This window comes from Rhinopithecus roxellana, chromosome 1 (assembly GCF_007565055.1).
Source record: "Rhinopithecus roxellana isolate Shanxi Qingling chromosome 1, ASM756505v1, whole genome shotgun sequence".
Classification (NCBI taxonomy): Eukaryota; Metazoa; Chordata; class Mammalia; order Primates; family Cercopithecidae; genus Rhinopithecus; species Rhinopithecus roxellana.
Genome location: NC_044549.1, coordinates 21,281,072 through 21,296,292, shown reverse-complemented (window position 1 = coordinate 21,296,292; position 15,221 = coordinate 21,281,072). Strand labels below are relative to the sequence as shown.

The 15,221-nt window shown below is 39.3% G+C and overlaps 1 protein-coding gene and 1 pseudogene across 2 annotated transcripts in view; one reads left to right on the top strand and one right to left on the bottom strand.

The window, feature by feature from the left end:
- Positions 1-249: 249 nt before the first annotated feature.
- The window catches only part of ADGRG7 (adhesion G protein-coupled receptor G7), a 73,001-nt gene continuing 58,029 nt past the window's right edge, over positions 250-15,221 (bottom strand). For both annotated transcript variants that reach the window (XM_010368845.2, XM_030938174.1), the window contains 2 exons: positions 10,322-10,478; positions 250-982 (listed from right to left, as the gene is read on the bottom strand). In XM_010368845.2, the coding sequence (XP_010367147.2) occupies positions 725-982; positions 10,322-10,478 (415 nt within the window). In that variant the 3' untranslated portion in view covers positions 250-724. The remainder of the gene's footprint in view (positions 983-10,321; positions 10,479-15,221) is intronic.
- Positions 13,080-13,462, top strand: LOC104666715 (annotated as a pseudogene).

Here is a 15,221-nt window from a genome sequence, read left to right as displayed (position 1 = left end):
AGTGTTTGACTTTCCATGAGAAGTTAAATCTTTTAAAAGCCATAAACAATGATTATGACTAAGTTCTTATTTTGGGGGTCTCAGTGTCACTTCCATGAAAGGGCAGATATACTAAGAACTGGAAGGAAATAATCCATTTACTAACAAACTAACCTGTCTTGCTGCCCATTTCTTACAGAGCCAATTACCCTGGTCACAAAACATAATTTTTTTTTAAACAGAAAAATATATCCCTTTTCAAAGGTTGAATTGGTGCCAAATTCTTCACTGGAAATAAAAGTACAAGCACATACAACTCTAAAATATTCAGAGGTCAAAAGTTTAATACATACAAGCAAATCCCCACACACTGTTCATCAGGAATCATTTTGTTCTGGAACGTAAATTTTTCTCTTTGTGTCCTTTTTAGTAACTTGTAAAAGAATTTGTTATAGGCTCTACATTTTTGTCAAAGTGTGTCACAAAGATTTAACGATATAAGGAACAATGGTACTCTTGTATGTTGTGTGAAATTCTTCACCTTGTTCAAGTACAAATCTATTGAAAAATAGAAAAACTACCAAGTGCATTATTCTGAATAATAATAAACAACAAGTTTTATCTAATTCTTAATCCTAAGCAAAATACGTTGAGGAAGACTTTCTGAGATGACTGGGAAATAAAGGAGAGAAACAGATAAAACTCAAACGAGTTGATTAAAAAGACCACAACAGGTATGTTTTGTCTACATGCTTTCCTTTGCTTTGTCACTTTCAGAGAGTGTGATTTCCTCAGTACTCGGAGAGGTTTCCAGTAGCCTAAAGTGTTCATGTAGGGTTGGCAATGACCTGAGGAAGTTATACATCCTTAAACGCAGCCTCGGCCGAGTCACTGAAGACAATGACTTCCTTCTCCCAACAGACGATAGCAATGTCAACACTTTGGAAGCTTCACTCTGGAAGATTTTTGTTCTAACAGTGTACAGGATAAAAATTTGCAATCCCTGCAGATAGAACAACAGTTTAATGTTGGGTAAGTGCTGAGATACAGTATCAAGGAAGACATTTTATTTCACTCTGCCACCCATTCTTCTCATCTGCATGGCACTTCCCTAACTTGAATTTGCCAGTCTGCAGCTGCCATGCACTTTTTTTTTTTTTTTTTTTTTTTTTTTTGAGACGGAGTCTCGCTCTGTCGCCCAGGCTGGAGTGCAGTGGCCGGATCTCAGCTCACTGCAAGCTCCGCCTCCCGGGTTTACGCCATTCTCCTGCCTCAGCCTCCCGAGTAGCTGGGACTACAGGCGCCCGCCACCTCGCCCGACTAGTTTTTTGTATTTTTAGTAGAGACGGGGTTTCACCGTGTTAGCCAGGATGGTCTCGATCTCCTGACCTCATGATCCGCCCGTCTCGGCCTCCCAAAGTGCTGGGATTACAGGCTTGAGCCAACGCGCCCGGCCGCCATGCACTTTTTAATCTAAGAGGGTTGAGGCAAAGTTTTTCCCATATACAAAGATCTACATGGAATAGTACAGTAGCAGACGTAGAAGATCTGTGTTCAGGTCCTGGGTTGCCACTAGCTGCTGTGTAAATGTGCTTATTTCCTAATCCTGATAATCTTCAACTTCCCGAAGGAGGAAGATTAACTATGAAATACCTAATTCTTGTTCCAGTTCTAACATTTTGTGATTCCATATTTCTTTGAGTTTTAGTAACATAACTAGAAATTTGTGCACTTAAGGACAAAAAAAAGTAAAGCCCTTCTAGTCACTGCTTTTCTGTACTTTACATACGAAGACCAGATGTACATGAGAAATTGAGCCACAAAACACTGAATAATATTTTCTACATGTTCCCAGTAAAAACTACCATTTATTGAAGTCATATTAGTATCAGACCCTTGCTTTTCCCGTAATCCTCCTCATTTGATCATTCTCATGTAATCCTCACATCAACCCAATACAACAAGCCTTATCATCCACATGTTTCAGATAAGGAAGCTAAAGTTCAGATAAACTAAGTAGTTTGTCCAAGATCACCCAACCAGTACTCAGTGGAGTCTGGAATTGAATTCTTACATCTTTGGCTCCAAAACCCCTCCTCTATCCAACATACAGTGCTACCTACACTGTTGCCTGTAACAGTAATAGAAAGTGACTGCAAAGTGTATCATAGTTTTTAAGATGCCTCTACTAATTCTTTATTAATATCCTTTGTGGAAATAACAGATTAAATAGCATCTGTAGTTAAGTTGATAATATTGTGCTAATGTCAATTTCTTGATTTTGACAGTATACTATGGCCATATAAGATATTATCATTTGGGAAAGCTGGACAAAGAATATGTGGGAGCTATACTATTTTCCAAAATTTTTTATTAAATCATTTCAAAATGAAAAGTTATTTTTAAAAATAAATATCCATGGATGTCTCCCACATTGGCATCTATAGGGCCCCAACCCTTTTAAGGGTTTATTTTTGGAATCATATTCTGTCAGTACTGTTATTGAAGACTTCTGGTACTGTGGAAAGACCCTGATAGTTCGACTAAAATATCAGTAAGTGTTGGCAAGAGAGTCTCTGACCAAAAGTAGAAAAAATAGCTTCCTTATTACTCAACAGGTGGTATCTAATACATCAGAAGAAAGGCCCTTATGAGAGTGTGTGCTTGGAGACACAGGTTTCAGAAGGGCAGGAATAGTCATTGGCCATCCTGATTGTTCAAGGGAGAGAAATTTATTTGGGGCACACGAGAAATCCAGTCCCTAGAAAACCATCTTTTTTTGTGGCATACACTATTTCATCTGATTTTTCCAGAATTTAAATTCTAAGGTAAAACTAAGATTCAATCAAATTTCTGTTGGTACAATAATTAGGAAAAGACCCCAGACCATGGATAATTCATAAAAACACCATCCTGTTGGACCTGTTTGGGTGGACTCCCAGTATTTCCGTGCTTCCTGAAATCCCACAAATATTATTTGAAAAGAAAAAATGTGTAGGTCAGATTGATTACCACTAACACAAAGATCAAATTGTGCCTTCTAAGTAATAAATGTAGCAAATAGTAAATGTTTATTAGAATTATAGCATTCTGAGGGGGGCGGAGCAAGATGGCCGAATAGGAACAGCTCCAGTCTCCAACTCCCAGTGTGAGCGACACAGAAGACCGGTGATTTCTGCATTTTCAACTGAGGTACTGGGGTCATCTCACTGGGGAGTGCCGGACAATCGGTGCTGGTCAGCTGCTGCAGCCGGACCAGCGAGAGCTGAAGCACGGCAAGGCATCGCCTCACCTGGGAAGCGCAAGGGGGAAGGGAATCCCTTTTCCTAGCCAGGGGAACTGAGACACACAACACCTGGAAAATCGGGTAACCCCCACCCCAATACTGCACTTTACCAAGGGTCTTAGCAAACGGCACACCAGGAGATTATATCCCACACCTGGCCGGGAGGGTCCCAGGCCCATGGAGCCTCCCTCATTGCTAGCACAGGAGTCTGCGATCTAACTGCAAGGCAGCAGCGAGGCTGGGGGAGGGGCGCCCGCCATTGCTGAGGCTTAAGTAGGTAAACAAAGCCGCTGGGAAGCTCGAACTGGGTGGAACCCACAGCAGTTCAAGGAGGCCTGCCTGTCTCTGTAGACTCCACCTCTGGGGACAGGGCACAGCTAAACAACAACAAAAAAAAGCAGCAGAAACCTCTGCAGATGCAAACGACCCTGTCTGACAGCCTTGAAGAGAGCAGTGAATCTCCCAACACAGAGGTTGAGATCTGAGAACGGACAGACTGCCTGCTCAAGTGGGTCCCTGACCCCTGAGTAGCCTAACTGGGAGACATCCCCCACTAGGGGCAGACTGACACCCCACACCTCACATGGCGGGGTACACCCTGAGATGAAGCTTCCAAAGCAAGAATCAGACAGGTACACTCGCTGTTCAGCAATGTTCTATCTTCTGCAGCCTCTGCTGCTGATACCCAGGCAAACAGAGTCTGGAGTGGACCTCAAGCAATCTCCAACAGATCTACAGCTGAGGGTCCTGACTGTTAGAAGGAAAACTAACAAATAGGAAGGACACCCACACCAAAACCCTATCAGTACGTCACCATCATCAATGACCAGAGGCAGATAAAACCACAAAGATAGGGAAAAAGCAGGGCAGAAAAGCTGGAAATTCAAAAAATAAGAGCGCATCTCCCCCTCCAAAGGAACGCAGCTCATTGCCAGCAACGGATCAAAGCTGGACAGAGAATGACTTTGACGAGTTGAGAGAAGAAGGCTTCAGTCCATCAAACTTCTCAGAGCTAAAGGAGGAATTACGTACCCAGCGCAAAGAAACTAAAAATCTTGAAAAAAGAATGGAAGAATGGATAACTAGAATAATCAATGCAGAGAGGCCATAAACGAACTGACAGAGATGAAAACCATGACACGAGAAATATGGGACAAATGCACAAGCTTCAGTAACCGACTCAATCAACTGGAAGAAAGAGTATCAGCGATTGAGGATCAAATGAATGGAATGAAGCGAGAAGAGAAGTCTAAAGAAAAAAGAGGAAAAAGAAATGAACAAAGCCTTCAAGAAGTATGGGATTATGTAAAAAGACCAAATCTACGTCTGATTGGGGTGCCTGAAAATGAGGGGGAAAATGGAACCAAGTTGGAAAACACTCTTCAGGATATCATCCAGGAGAACTTTCCCAACCTAGCAAGGCAGGCCAACATTCAGGAAATACAGAGAACGCCACAAAGATACTCCTTGAGAAGAGCAACTCCAAGACACATAATTGTCAGATTCACCAAAGTTGAAATGAAGGAAAAACCGTTAAGGGCAGCCAGAGAGAAAGGTCGGGTTACCCACAAAGGGAAGCCCATCAGACTAACAGCAGATCTCTCGGCAGAAACTCTAGAAGCCAGAAGAGAGTGGGGGCCAATATTGAACATTCTTAAAGAAAAGAATTTTAAACCCAGAATTTCACATCCAGCCAAACTAAGTTTCATAAGTGAAGGAGAAATAAAATCCTTTATAGATAAGCAAATGCTTAGAGATTTTGTCACCACCAGGCCTGCCCTACAAGAGATCCTGAAGGAAGCACTAAACATGGAAAGGAACAACCGGTACCAGCCATTGCAAAAACATGCCAAAATGTAAAGACCATCGATGCTAGGAAGAAACTGCATCAACTAACAGCAAAATAATCAGCTAATATCATAATGACAGGATCAAGTTCACATATAACAATATTAACCTTAAATGTAAATGGACTAAATGGTCCAATTAAAAGACACAGACTGGCAAACTGGATAAAAAGTCAAGACCTATCAGTTTGCTGTATTCAGGAGACCCATGTCACATGCAGAGACACACATAGGCTCAAAATAAAGGGATAGAGGAAGATCTGCCAAGCAAATGGAGAACAAAAAGAAGCAGGGGTTGCAATCCTAGTCTCTGATAAACCAGACTTTAAACCATCAAAGATCAAAAGAGACAAAGAAGGCCATTACATAATGGTAAAGGGATCAATTCAACAGGAAGAGCTAACTATCCTAAATATACATGCACCCAATACAGGAGCACCCAGATTCATAAAGCAAGTCCTTAGAGACTTACAAAGAGACTTAGACTCCAATACAATAATAATGGGAGACTTCATCACCCCACTGTCAACATTAGACAGATCAACGAGACAGAAAGTTAACAAGGATATCCAGGAATTGAACTCATCTCTGCAGCAAGCAGACCTAATAGACATCTACAGAACTCTCCACCCCAAATCAACAGAATATACATTCTTCTCAGCACCACATCGCACTTATTCCAAAATTGACCACATAATTGGAAGTAAAGCACTCCTCAGCAAATGTACAAGAACAGAAATTATAACAAACTGTCTATCACACCACAGTGCAATCAAACTAGAACTCAGGACTAAGAAACTCAATCAAAACCGCTCAACTACATGGAAACTGAACAACCTGCTCCTGAATGACTACTGGGTACATAATGAAATGAAGGCAGAAATAAAGATGTTCTTTGAAACCAATGAGAACAAAGATACAACATACCAGAATCTCTGGGACACATTTAAAGCAGTGTGTACAGGGAAATTTATAGCACTAAATGCCCACAAGACAAAGCTGGAAAGATCTAAAATGGACACTCTAACATCACAATTAAAAGAACTAGAGAAGCAAGAGCAAACACATTCAAAAGCTAGCAGAAGGCAAGAAATAACTAAGATCAGAGCAGAACTGAAGGAGATAGAGACAAAAAAACCCTCCAAAAAATCAATGAATCCACGAGTTGGTTTTTTGAAAAGATCAACAAAATTGATAGACTGCTAGCAAGGTGAATAAAGAAGAAAAGAGAGAAGAATCAAATAGATGCAATAAAAAATGATAAAGGGGATATCACCACCGACCCCACAGAAATACAAACTACCATCAGAGAATACTATAAACACCTCTATGCAAATCAGCTAGAAAATCTAGAAGAAATGGATAATTTCCTGGACACTTACACTCTTCCAAGACTAAACCAGGAAGAAGTTGAATCCCTGAATAGACCAATAGCAGGCTCTGAAATTGAGGCAATAATTAATAGCCTACCAACCAAAAAAAGTCCAGGACCACATGGATTCACTGCTGAATTCTACCAGAGGTACAAGGAGGAGCTGGTACCATTCCTTCTGAAACTATTCCAATCAATAGAAAAAGAGGGAATCCTCCCTAACTCATTTTATGAGGCCAACATCATCCTGATACCAAAGCCTGGCAGAGACACATCAAAAAAAGAGAATTTTAGACCAATATCCCTGATGAACATCGATGCAAAAATCCTCAATAAAATACTGGCAAACCAAATCCAGCAGCACATCAAAAAGCTTATCCACCATGATCAAGTGGGCTTCATCCCTGGGATGCAAGACTGGTTCAACATATGCAGATCAATAAACATAATGCAGCATATAAACAGAACCGATGACAAACAGAACCATGATTATCTCAATAGATGCAGAAAAGGCCTTTGACAAAATTCAACAGCCCTTCATGCTAAAAGCTCTCAATAAATTCGGTATTCATGGAACGTATCTCAAAATAATAAGAGCTATTTATGACAAACCCACAGCCAGTATCATACTGAATGGGCAAAAACTGGAAGCATTCCCTTTGAAAATTGGCACCAAGACAGGGATCCCCTCTCTCACCACTCCTATTCAACATAGTGTTGGAAGTTCTGGCTTGGGCAATCAGGCAAGAGAAAGAAATAAGGGTATTCAGTTAGGAAAAGAAGAAGTCAAGTTGTCCCTGTTTGCAGATGACATGATTGTATATTTAGAAAACCCCATCATCTCAGCCCAAAATCTCCTTAAGCTGATAAGAAACTTCAGCAAAGTCTCAGGATACAAAATTAATGTGCAAAAATCACAAGCATTCTTATACACCAGTAACAGACAGAGAGCCAGATCATGAATGAACTTCCATTAGCACTTACTTCAAAGAGAATAAAATACCGAGGAATCTAACTTACAAGGGATGTAAAGGACCTCTTCAAGGAGAACTACAAACCACTGCTCAGTGAAATAAAAGAGGACACAAACAAATGGAAGAACATACTATGCTCATGGATAGGAAGAATTAATATCCTGAAAATGGCCATACTGCCCAAAGTAATTTATAGATTCAATGCCATCCCCATCAAGCTACCAATGAGTTTCTTCACAGAATTGGAAAAAACTGCTTTAAAGTTCATATGGAACCAAAAAAGAGCCTGCATTGCCAAGACAATCCTAAGTCAAAAGAACAAAGCTGGAGGCATCACACTACCTGACTTCAAACTATACTACAAGGCTACAGTAACCAAAACAGCATGGTACTGGTACCAAAACGGAGATATAGACCAATAGAACAGAATAGAGCCCTCAGAAATAACACCACACATCTACAGCCATCTGATCTTTGACAAACCAGAGAAAAACAAGAAATGGGGAAAGGATTCCCTATTTAATAAATGGTACTGGGAAAATTGGCTAGCCATAAGTAGAAAGCTGAAACTGGATCCTTTCCTTACTCCTTATATGAAAATTAATTCAAGATGGATTAGAGACTTAAATGTTAGACCTAACACCATAAAAACCCTAGAAGAAAACCTAGGTAGTACCATTCAGGACATAGTCATGGGCAAGGACTTCATGTCTAAAACACCAAAAGCGACAGCAACAAAAGCCAAAATTGACAAATAGGATCTAATTAAACTAAAGAGCTTCTGCACAGCAAAAGAAACTACCATCAGAGTGAACAGGCAACCTACAGAATGGGAGAAGATTTTTGCAATCTACTCATCTGACAAAGGGCTAATATCCAGAACGTACAAAGAACTCAAACAAATTTACAAGAAAAAAACAAACAACCCCATCAAAAAGTGGGCAAAGGATATGAACAGACGTTTCTCAAAAGAAGACATGCATGAAGGCAACAAATATATGAAAAAAAAAGTTCATCAGCACTGGTCATTACAGAAATGCAAATCAAAACCACAATGAGATACCATCTCACACCAGTTAGAATGGCAATCATCAGAAAGTCAGGAAACAACAGATGCTGGAGACGATGTGGAGAAGTAGGAATACTTTTACACTGTTAGTGGGAGTGTAAATTAGTTCATCCATTGTTGAAGACAGTGTGGTGATTCCTCATGATCTAGAATCAGAAATACCATTTGACCCAGCAATCCCATTACTGGGTATATACCCAAAGAATTATAAATTATTCTACTATAAAGACACATGCACATGTATGTTTATTGCCGCACTATTCACAGTAGCAAAGACTTGGAACCAACCCAAATGCCCATCAATGATAGACTGGATAAAGAAAATGTGGCACATATACACCATGGAATGCTATGCAGCCATGAAAAAGGATGAGTTCATGTCTTCGCATGGACATGGATTAAACTGGAAACCATCATTCTCAGCAAACTAACACAAGAACAGAAACCCAAATACTGCATGTTCTCACTCATAAGTGGTAGCTGAACAATGAGAACATGTGGACACAGGAAGGGGAACATCACACACTGGGGCCTGTCGGGGAGTTGGGGGCTAGGGGAGGGATAGCATTAGGAGAAATACCTAATGTAGATGATGGTTTGATGGGTGCAACAAACCACCATGGCACATGTATACCTATGTAACAAACTGGCACCTTCTGCACATGTACCCCAGAACTTAAAGTATAATAAAAACTAAAAATAGAAATACCATATGATCCAGCAATCCCACTGCTAGATACATATTCAAAAGAAAAGAAATCAGTATATCAAAGAAATATCTGCACTCCCATGTTTTTCACAGCACTATTCATAATAGCCAAGACTTGGAAGCAAACTAAGTATCCATCAACAGACGAATGGATAAAGATAATGCAGTACATATACACAATGGAGTACTATTCAGCCATTAAAAAGAATGAGATCCTGTCATTTGTAACAACATGGATGAAACTGGAGGTCATTAAGTTAAGTGAAATAAACCAGGCACAGATAGTCAACCTTTGCACATTGTCACTTATTTGGGACCTAAAGAGTTTAAAAAGTTGAAATCCTGGAGATAGAGAGTAGAATGAGTGTTACCAGAGGCTGGGAATTACAGTGAGGGGAAGGGAAAGTGGGAATGGTTAATGGGTATGGGTACAAAAATATAGTTAGAATGAATAAGATCTAGTATTTGACAGCACAACAGGGTGATTATAGTCAATAAAATTTTTTTTTGAAATGGAATCTCCCTCTGTCGCCCAGGCTGAAGTGCAGTGGGTGATCTTAGCTCACTGCAACCTACACCTCACTGGTTCAAGCAATTCCCCTGCCTCAGCCTCCCAAGTAGCTGGGATTACAGGCGCATGCCACCATACCCAGCTAATTTTTTTGTATTTTTAGTAGAGATGGGGTTTCACCATGTTGGCTAGACTGGTCTTGAACTCCTGACCTCAGGCAATCCACCCATCTTGCCCCCTCAAAGTGCTGGGATTATAGGCCGTAAGCCACCATGCCCAGCCAGTCAATAATAATTTAATTGTATATTTTTAAATAACTAAGAGTGTAATTTGATTGTTTGTAACACAAAGAAACAGTAAATGCTGGAGGATATGGGTACCCCTTTTATCCTGAAGTAATTATTATACATTTTATGCCAGTATCAAAATATCTCTTGTACTCCATAAATATATACACCTACTATGTATCCACTAGTTTTTTTAAAATAGTCTCTTAAAGGTAACTAAGGAATGGGTCAAGGTGATATCTCCACCACTGCATGTTCTGCTACTTTCACTCTAATCCACACCATACCTGTGTAGTGTTGAAAAGGCAGAAAATGTAGCTGAAGATGATCCTGATGCTATCATCATTAACTAGCATGAGGTATGCCAGAATCCAGGTAATTCCAAAAACAACTGCAACAGATAATGTACTAACAATCTTCTTCATGGATGAAACTTTTTTTGTGCTAGGTGAAAGAAAACAAGAAAAATAATGTAGTTCATTAGGGTTTTACTCATCAATGTCATTATTACTCTCCTATTTAAAATGCATATTCAGCTGCCCATACACATTGTTCACTTAACAATATTATGCCCCAGGTGGAAAAATGATGCTAAGTCTTACATCACTCTGGAGAAAATCTGATTTAGCAAGCTTTATTTTGACTACATTGATACTTGTTTAAAAATTCAGGCAAACACAGCTCCTTAATACCACAGCAGGCAAATTTCAAGAACCAACTTCTTCATTGAAATGGAATTTTAATTTGCATTACTACAGATCAGCCAATGGAGGAATCCCCTTTTTTGGCACCTTGGACCTTCCTGAGCCTTAAGTTGATGTGGGAGAGAAAGGTTAGTTAGATGCAGAGTGATCTTCTTCCTCTTATGGAGAGTCTATGCCCCTGGATCCTGGGCTTGGCCATGTGACTTACTTTGACCAGTGGAACATTAGCAAATTTATCAAGCAGAGACTTGAAAGCATCTGTTTATTAATTTGCCTTCCCTCACACTTCTTTAGAACCCTGAGACCACTATGTTAAGAAGGCTGGACTGGTTTAATGGCAGATGAGAGACTATATGGAGCAGAGATGAGCTTTCCCAACTGAGGAGTTGCTACTAAAACCAACCAAACACCAACCACCAGACATAAAAGTGAGTCATGAAGGATTCAAGATGGCCGAATAGAAACAGCACCGGTCTGCAGCTCCCAGCGAGACTGACGCAGAAGGTGGCTGATTTCTGCATTTTCAAAGGAGGTACCCGGTTCATTTCACTGGGACTGATTGGACAATGGATGCAGCCCACAGAGGGCCAGCTGGAGCAGGGTGGGGTGTCGCCTCTCCTGGGAAGCGCAAGGGGTTGGGGAATTTTCTCCACTACCCAAGGGAAGCCTTGAGGGTCTGAGCCTGAGGAACTCCTGCACTGATACTGCACTTGTCCCACAGGTTTCGAAACCCACAAACCAGGAGATTCCCTCCAGTTCCTGCCCCACCAAGGCCCTGGGTGTCAAGCACAAAACTGGGCGGCCAATTGGGCAGACACCGAACTAGCTACAGGAGCTCTTTTTTTTTTTCCCCATACCCCAGTGGCACCTGAAACACTTTTACACTGTTGGTGGGAGTGTAAATTAATTCAACCATTGTGGAAGATAGTGTGGTGCTTCCTCAAGGATCTAGAACTAGAAATACCATTTGACCCAGCCATCCCATTACTGGGAATATGCCCAAAGGATTATAAATCATTCTACAATAAAGACACATGAAGACACATGCACACGTATGTTTATTGCGGCACTATTCACAATAGCAAAGACTTGGAACCAGCCCAAATGTCCATCAATGATAGACTGGATTAAGAAAATGTGGCACGTATACACCATGGAATACTATGCAGCCATAAAAAATGATGAGTTCACATCCTTTGCATGGACATGGATGAAGCTGGAAACCATCATTCTCAGCAAGCTATCACAAGAACAGAAAACCAAACACTGCATGTTCTCACTTATAAGTGGGAGTTGAACAATGAGAACACATGGACACAGGGAGGGGAACATCACACACTGGAGCCTGTCAGGTGGTGAGGGGGTAGGGGAGGGATAACATTAGGAGAGATACCTAATGTAGGTGATGGGTTAATGGATGCAGCAAACCACCAGGGCACGTATATACCTATGTAAAAAAACCGCACATTCTACACATGTAACCCAGAACTTAAAATATTATAATAAAAAAAAAATTAGCCAGGTGTGGTGGTAGACGCCTGTAATCCTAGCTACTCTGGAGGTTGTGGCAGAGAATTGCTTAAACCCAGGAGGCGGAGGTTACAGTAGCCAAGATCGCACCACTGTACTCCAGCCTGGGTGACAGAGTGAGCCTCCATCTCAAAAAAAAAAAAAAAAAAGTGAGTCATCCTAGATCATTAATAAGCATCCAAGCCAGTCAAGACAGAACTACCCAGCCAACACTCAACTCATGGCAAATAATAAACATTTGTCATTCTTCACCACTAAGTTTTGGGGCAATTTGTTATGTAGCTACTGAACACATGAAAGTTATTTGTTAAATAATTCAATCACAGTCTGCTTGTCATTATAACTAGGCCAATTTATGAATCACAGACTATCAGTCAAAATTTAGCAGTACAAATTTAATTGGTATCTGGCCAAACACGATAATTTTTGTATGAAGGAAATATATCCTAATGTGCAATTAGGTACAGAAGCCTTTACCAAGGTTTTTCTGCATTGCTTTTAAACACACTATTTTTTCTTTTCACTCTCACCACTTATGTTCAGTAAACATACTTTTAATGTTTATCAGTGATAATATTTTTTACCATATTTCTCCTTAATATGAGCTACCATTCATACAGGAAGAATAATACTTACCCTTGATCTGTAAAGTACATATTTCAGATATAGTACCACTAGAAAAAGGTGCCCAAGTGAAGGCAACAGGCTGCTGACAGCCTGAAAGGAAACAAGTGAGTCTTTGGTGGTTCGTAATGTTGCTGAAGATTTAGTGGAAAAGCTGAGAAAGTTTCATTTTCACAAAGAAACGAACAATGCTGCTATTATAATGAAGATTGACAAGGATAAACACCGGGTGGTACTGGATGAGGAGCTTGAGGGTATTTCACCAGATGAACTTAAAGATGAACTGCCTGAATGACAACCTCACTTCACGGTGTATAGTTATAAATATCAACATAATGGATGGGAGAGTTCCATATCCTTTGTGCTTTATTTTCTCCAGTCCTGTTGGACGTAAGCCTGAACAACAGATGATGTATGCTGGGAGTAAGAATAAGCTAGTCCAGAGAGCTGAACTAACCAAGGTATTTGAAATAAGAAATGTGGAAGACCTAACTGAAGAATGGTTAAGTGATAAACTTGGATTTTTCCACTAATGTGAACTTCTGTGTTTCTAAAGTATTTATATATTAACCTGACCATACTGGAACCAGACATCAATACTTATTTGTGTCTAAAAATGCACTGTTACTTACAGTCTGTTTTCTGCAGTAAAGAAAAATTCTTCATTTGTGCAAAGTTTGAACCAAGAGGAAATCATCTTCATAGTAATGAACCTTTGTATGGTGTTTCCTTGTACTGGTAATTGTTAGGTGGATTACTTTTCTCCAGGGACTTTTTGCACTCTTGTGACTAATTTCTATAACTTATGATTCAGAATTTGTTACTATTTACAGACACCATTGGAATGTACATATATTAGATTGTGAGAGACAACAGTTGCCTCCTTTTGACAAACGATATTAGCAGTTTATTTATAAAAATAGTGTATTATCACTTGCCAAATCATTGAAATTAATTTGGGGTCAAAGACTTGAGTGACCCAGTAATTGACTGTAGTGTAACCTGCATCACAAGTACATTGATCAGTTCTGTATCTTGTTTGGTTTCCTTTATCTTTTTAATCAAATCTAGAAACTATGTTCATCAATCACTAATTTTTAAGGTTGGGGAGTTAGATTTTATGATAGAATTATGACTGTTAGCTTTTCTCCTTATGGAAAATACCATCGTAGTCTTAGAAATTGGTGGGTTGTAATAATCAAGGGCTTCATTCCTTTTATGTCATTTCTAAACAGTTTTGCATCTAGGTTAATAACACTTCATTTATAAAGCATCACTTAATGTCACTAATGAACACTAATTATTTTAAATGTGTTAATAACGTGCCTTTGATTTGTTAGCTTTAAAGTTAGTTTAAGACTTTTACACTGCCAGTATTCCAGATTTGGTGAAATTAATACTTTTTTAAAGAGTCCAAATAAAATAATTTTCTAATGTGTATTTCTGAAATTTATAATAAAATCAACTTTATATTTTAAAAATTCCAACTATCTGCTTGCATTGGTGAGTATATGGCAGTCGAGAGTTATAATTTTGGATATATCGTGATTAGTTTTGTGCCATAGGAAAAAAAATCTTTAAACTTTGTCCATAGTTAATAACGTTAAAACAATAATATCACGTCTTATATCCTAAATGTCAGAAGATATTCTGAACTGGATGCCTGAAGAGTTAACTAAACCAGTCTTGTTAGATGATGGTACTCTTGGCATAAAGCAAGGATTCTGTTATTTGGCATACTTGTAGAAACAAATATATAAGTAACCATTGAATATGAATTTGATAATAGGTCTAGAGAATCTAAAGACTAACCAAATTTGGTGAGTTAATTCTTATATTAAGAACATCTTAGTCATCTCAAAACTAGCAAAATTTAAATTTTGGCATGTTTTCCATTCATGTGCTCTTTGCATTTTATTTTTGAGGTTTCTGTGAGAAGTAAAGATAGTTGGAATTTTCATGATGTTGACTAGAACCATCTTCTGTTCCCAGCTTTGGCTTCACTAATTTAGAAGTCAGGAAGCAACAGAAAGTTAGTTGGAGATGAGGAAGTTCTAGAGTAGGTGTTTGCTTTGGTTCTTGGCGGGAAAAGATTCTTTATTCCAATTTCCAGAGAGAGAGAAAACTCACCCAGGAAGTTTAACAATTCTTTAAACAGGTATTTTGATATTGGAGAATAACATGCATATAGTTCTGTAGAAATGCAAATGTAATTCAAGTGAGTGGAGAGTGTTTTTAATATTTCTGAATGAAGGAAATGAAGTTTTGTTTCACCTGGTTTGCAGCAATAAGAGAAACTAGTGCCGCAAGAATGTATTTTTAAATGAAG